The sequence below is a fragment of the Sinocyclocheilus rhinocerous genome, unplaced genomic scaffold (genome assembly GCF_001515625.1).
Source record: "Sinocyclocheilus rhinocerous isolate Xijiao unplaced genomic scaffold, SAMN03320098_v1.1 scaffold1285, whole genome shotgun sequence".
Classification (NCBI taxonomy): domain Eukaryota; kingdom Metazoa; phylum Chordata; class Actinopteri; order Cypriniformes; family Cyprinidae; genus Sinocyclocheilus; species Sinocyclocheilus rhinocerous.
In genome coordinates this window covers 587,582-593,581 of record NW_015645559.1, presented here as the reverse complement: position 1 = coordinate 593,581, position 6,000 = coordinate 587,582, and the positions used below count along the sequence as shown (strand labels likewise).

At 35.0% G+C, this 6,000-nt stretch overlaps 1 protein-coding gene across 1 annotated transcript in view; it reads left to right on the top strand.

The window, feature by feature from the left end:
- LOC107706669 (kalirin-like) overlaps nucleotides 1–6,000 on the top strand; it is an 85,946-nt gene that overhangs the window by 18,149 nt on the left and 61,797 nt on the right. The window contains exons 2-5 of the mRNA XM_016510457.1: nucleotides 2,260–2,352; nucleotides 2,535–2,649; nucleotides 3,097–3,289; nucleotides 4,445–4,945. Of these exons, the coding sequence (XP_016365943.1) occupies nucleotides 2,260–2,352; nucleotides 2,535–2,649; nucleotides 3,097–3,289; nucleotides 4,445–4,945 (902 nt within the window). The remainder of the gene's footprint in view (nucleotides 1–2,259; nucleotides 2,353–2,534; nucleotides 2,650–3,096; nucleotides 3,290–4,444; nucleotides 4,946–6,000) is intronic.

The following is a 6,000-nucleotide window of genomic DNA, read 5'->3' as shown; positions in this document are numbered from 1 at the left end:
AAATGCGACAGGCTTTAATGGACAGTAAAAAAAAAAAAAAGCCATAACACTGTATAACTCCAAACCAGCACCGTAACTTTATTTTGACGAACGGCTAAACAAAAGCAGAACGCCGTAACTCAATTTGAGCGTTCCAAACAAAGCGAAAGAGCCATAACTGGTGTTATACGGTGTTCTGCCTTGGTTTCTCCGGGGCTTTTTGAAGTTACGGTTGAGACGACCCATTATTTTCTCGGAAAAACAACAAAATTGACTCAAGATACTTTATCGATAACTCATTTTCAACAAAAAGTGAAGTTACGGTCTTTTGCCTTTGCACGGCAGTATACTGGGGCATTAGGACCCACACAGACCACAGGGTGAGCACCCCCTGCTGGCCTCACTAACACCTCTTCCAACAGCAACCTAGTTTTCCCAGGAGGTCTCTCATCCAGGTACTGACCAGGCTCAACCCTGCTTAGCTTCAGTGGGCAACTAGTCTTGGGCTGCAGGGTGATATGGCTGTGTGCTTTGAACATCACTATGTTCAAATGCTTTCTTAACTGCTGTTTTCTCACTGTTGTCATTTTTTGCTGGCAACAGTGGTGGGCAACCAGTCTTGGGCTGCAGGGTGATATGGCTGTGTGATTTGAACATCACTATGTTCAAATGCTTTCTTAACTGCTGTTTTCTCACTGTTGTCATTTTTTGCCGTGTATTTATTTTGTTATTGAGAGGAAAGTGTGCAGCATGTATTTACAGTACATATTAATCTAAATGCACTTCCAGCCGTGTGTGTGGCATCAGGATGTTTGCCAAAAGTATACCTTTCTACTTCTTTTTATTCCTAAAAACAAAACACAAAAAGAACTTTGCCATGAGTATATCGTAGGTCCCAAGGAGGCTACATCCATTTATGATTTTAATAAACATACACTTAATATGTTGTTATTATTGTATACCGTTTTATTATGTGTTCACTTAGTGTAAATAGCATCTAACTCTATTTGCACCTGCCTTAAAAGAAAGAGACCATGTTTTTTAGTTTTTTTGAAGACCGCATGTAATAACTTAAAGGGATAGTTCGCCCAAAAATGAGAGTTCTGAGATCATTTACTCACCCTCTTGTAATTAGAAGCTGAATGTTTCCTTTTCGTAGAGCACAAATAGAGAAGTTTACCTGAATGTTCATGCTGCTCTTTATACATACAGTACAATGAAAATGAATGGTGACCAGGTGTCAAGCTAAAAAAATAACTGAAAGAACCATAAAAATGCCATAGTATTAGTAGTAATCACACAATTTGAAGTCCATGAAGTTCTGTAATAGCTTATTGTGAGGAAAAAGTCACTGTTCAGATATAATTTCAATCATTTATCATTTGGTATCATTTCAAATATGGCACACCAAGACATGTCACATAATTTTTAAGGGATAGTTCACCCAAAAATGAAAAATCTGTCATTAATTACTCACCTTCATGTTGTTCCAAACCCGTAAAACCATTGTTGATGATGCCACATGGACTATTTTAATGATGTTCTTACTACCTTTCTGGGCATTGAACGTGGTAGTTGCGTTGTATATACAGGGTCAGAAAGCTCTTGGATTTCATCAAAAATATCTTAATTTGTGTTCTGAAGATGAACAAAGGTCTTACGGGTTTGGAACAATTATTGCCAGAATTTTCATTTTTGGGTGAACAGTCCCTTTAACATCCAGAATGATGTCAGACTTTTTTGGTTGTTGTCACAGCTGTATCATGAATGCCAAATTTGAATATGTGTTTATCAAAATTGCTGAAATGAAATAAGAACTGTGATGGAGGGGAATATTTTAAATAAATTCTCCTGTTTTTACACAAAGTTAATATTTGGCTTCAAATGTTTTGCAATATAGTCGTATGGACTACCTTTAAGTTTTTTTTTTTTTTATTTATGGTTGCTATTTTGACATTCTTAGAGCTTAACCGGCCCTCGTCACCATTCACATTTATTGTATTGAAAAGAACAGCAAGAACATGATCTCTAGCATTTCATTTTGCAATAAACTATTGTTAAATTAAAGTAATATGGGTTTAGATGGAAAACATGAGGTTGAGTAAATTATTAACTTTTCCTTTCAGAATCATTTGGAAAAACACTTCTCGGTTCTCATTCACTCTTCTGAAAATTGGAGCAGGCGTGTTTCCTTCTTTGTCTATGGTGGGTTACAGCCCTGAGTCTATATATAACTTTTATATCCCTTTCTTTCTCTCCTCTTTATTCCCTCTCTCTCAGTTCCGTCTTTCTCATCAGGATCTCTTAGGAGTGATGGAATAAAGGCGGCTGATGTTCTAACAGTTTTAAGAGAGAAGGTTGCCTTTGTCTCAGGTGGGAAATGTATAATTGCATTGTAAACACACACACACACACACTCATTCACTGTGGAACAGCTTTGTCTCAGCACCCTCTTAAGCACGCACCCACACAGGCTCATGGGTATTACCGTAATTAGGGCCATTGAAGTGCTTTGAGTTGTAAAATTAGTAATAAATCGGTCCTCTTCTTTTCAGGAGGAAGAGACAAGAGAGGAGGACCCATCCTTACATTCCCTGCACGAAGTAATCATGACAGAATAAAACAAGAAGACTTGCGGAAACTGGTGACCTACCTCTCTACTGTGCCCAGGTTATAAAATTCCAACATTTATTTGGAACACCTCACTTAAAATGTCCCTGGAAGATTTCCCTGAAGAAAAGTGTCCCGAGAAAGCAGGCTCTGTGACAGCCCTAGACTCAGTAAACAGCATAAAAGGCCTCAAAATCTTATCAAAACAGCTAAAATAGCGTACAGCACCTCTACACTTTATCATAATATAATTGCTAAAGTTTGAGACATAAAGGGTGAGATATGGATGCATTTAAAGCCTTTGATTAGAGCATCTATTTGATCTTTAGGGCATTCTGATGCAATGTGATGCAACTCTAAAAATATATAGCTTCACTGATGCAGAACTATGCAAGTTTAAGCAATTGTTCAGAAGATACTGTATGCACAGTTTTTATTAACATTTCCTTGGATGGCTTTAAGGTGTTGGTCTTCCTCTAACTTTCTCAATCTCTTTATCCGGTGCAGTGAGGATGTAAGTAAACGAGGGTTTACAGTGATCGTAGACATGCGCGGCTCGAAGTGGGATCTGATCAAGCCGTTGCTGAAGACGCTACAGGAGTCGTTTCCAGCTGAGATCTGCGTCGCTCTCATTATCAAACCAGACAACTTCTGGCAGAAGCAGAAGACCAACTTTGGCAGTGCCAAGTTCACCTTTGAGGTATACGAATGGAATTTTGTCTAATAAAAAGCCACAGAAACGTTCCAAAAACGGACATAAATGAAACGTTTTGCCAGTGCAGAGCAGTGTGTCTGTTCTAGCAAAAAGATTTTTTACACACCTGTTCAAAAGTTGTTGTTTCTTTTTTGTGACATGTATTTTATGCTCACCAAGGCAAATAAAGTAAAAACCATAATATTGTGAAATATTATAATATTTTTTTTTTATTAGAATGTATTTAAAAATGTAATTTATTCCTATGATGTGAAGCTGAATTTTCAGCAGCCGTTACAGTCTTCAGTTTCACATGATCCTTCAGAAATCATTCTAATATGCTGCTTAAGTAACATTTCCTATTATTAGAAATGTTGAAAACACTTAATGTTTTTAAGCTGTTTAATATTTATATGTATTCAGAATTATTTGATGAATCGAAAGTTCAAAAGAACATATTTTTTAAAATCTTTGTAAAAAATCTTTGCTCAATCAACTGAATGTATCCTTGCTGAATAAACGTATTAATTTCTTTAAAAATATCTTACTGCCATCAAAAATGTGAACTGTAGTGTATTGATATTTGTTATATTCCTTATTATATTAAATACTTGATTATAATTTGGTCAACATTCTGTAGCAATCAAAGTATATTTTATATGATGACTGCTAAACTGTATGACTGACAGCTGTCATACCTCTGCTAGTTTCATGTTTCATATCACTCCATGATCCCTTTATTAGTAATTTCGTGTTTTTATTATTAAATGTATCACAATTAATTACATCAGAATTTGCTTGAGAACCCTCCCACCTATAGATAATTAGACAGAAAAAAACGGAACCCAATATATTGTTTATTTCCTTATCATTAAAATCCTACCACTGGCCTACACGTCACAGCAATGCATTTCGCAGATTTAGATATAGGGGCCATACATACAGCACCCACCCATAAATTCCATTTAGTGATTTGTAAATACATTTTACAATGTGCAGTCGGTCATTATAACAAAATAAACCTCTTTGAGCAAATGTTCTGATCACCTTCTCTGCCTTCGTTTTGCAAAAGCGACCAATGGACTATATATATATATATATATATTCCTTATGTATTATATACTGTTTGGAACATCAGTGGTTGTTCTTTGTTTCTTTTAGACCAGTATGGTTTCAGTGGAAGGTCTGGCTAAGTTGGTGGACCCGTCTCAGCTGACGGCAGATCTGGAAGGGACCCTGGAGTACGACCACGTGGAATGGACTGAGCTCCGTGTTTCCCTTGAGGAGTTCACTGGAGGCGCTCTGCACCTCCTTTCCCGGCTGGAGGAGCTGCAGGAGGTGCTTTCTCGCCAGGAGCTGGCCACTAACGCAGAGGAAGCACGGAAACTCCTGGAGGAGCACGCTCGACTGAGGAAGACTATGACGAAGGCACCGGTGGATGAGTTAGACCATGAAGGACAGCGGCTCCTTCAGAAGATCAGGGACGGGGGAGACGGAAGGCTCTCTGGTGGGGCAGACTTCCAGAGTTTGGTACCTAAGATTTCCGCCCTATTGGATAAACTTCAAGTTACGCGGCAGCACCTGCTACAGGCTTGGCACAACCGCAAACAGCAGCTGGACCAGTGTTTTCAGTTACGGCTGTACGAGCAGGATGCAGAAAAGGTTAGAGGACAGAATGAAAGTGTGAAATATGGAGAAGAGTGAAGAACAAACTATCAGGAATGAAAAAAGAGATATATATTAGAGCAAATATAATCATAAAACAAAAATTGTAAATGTGTATTTGTGGTGTGATTATACAACAACAACAATTCTAATAATAATAACTTTGATCATTTTAATAACTTTTTAATAACTATTATCACTATTATGAATGTATTTAAATAATATGATTTTTATTCAATTATAAACGTAATAATTTTTAATATAATAATATCCAATAATAATATAATAATAAAATGCTATATTTAATATTATACTTTTTATTTAATAAAAATATATATTTTAAATATTTTAATATTTTAATGTAGTAATAATTCTGTTCTAATGTAAATAAAATCATTAAAGGTATTTAATACAAATAATAATTAACATTATAGATTATAGTAAATTAATAAAATAATGATATAAGTTAACAATAATAGAAAAAATAATACTAAATATTATTAATTTGTATTCAATTGAATTATTCAATATTTGTATGTTTTACTGTACTAATAATACTGTTGTACTATAAAAAATGTATTTAATAATAAAACAATTAAACAATAACAATAATAAATTTAATAAAATAATACAATTATGTATTATATATGTAATAAAATTTATTTAAATAAAATACATATCTGTGTTATAAAATGCAAAAGTTTACTAATAATTATGGCTGTCTTAATGCCTTTGCTTTTCGACCTTGAAGCTTTTCTTTTGTTTACAACACATTTGTAAATATTAATTTTTTCACATATCAGAAAATATATAGGCCTATATAACATAAGGCCACAAAATAAAGATCCATTCTAATGACTTTATTGCCACGTTTTATTAACAAATTCCCTATTTTTTGTTCAATTGTGGCAGTAAAATATGCTCAAGCTACAGATACATACTCGCATTGCCATATACAGTATCGATATTGCACTAGTAAACACCACTCACATTTTTAAAAAGCTACTTCTAGCATGACTGGATGAAAGAAAAATCGTGTAATGGTAGTAGAG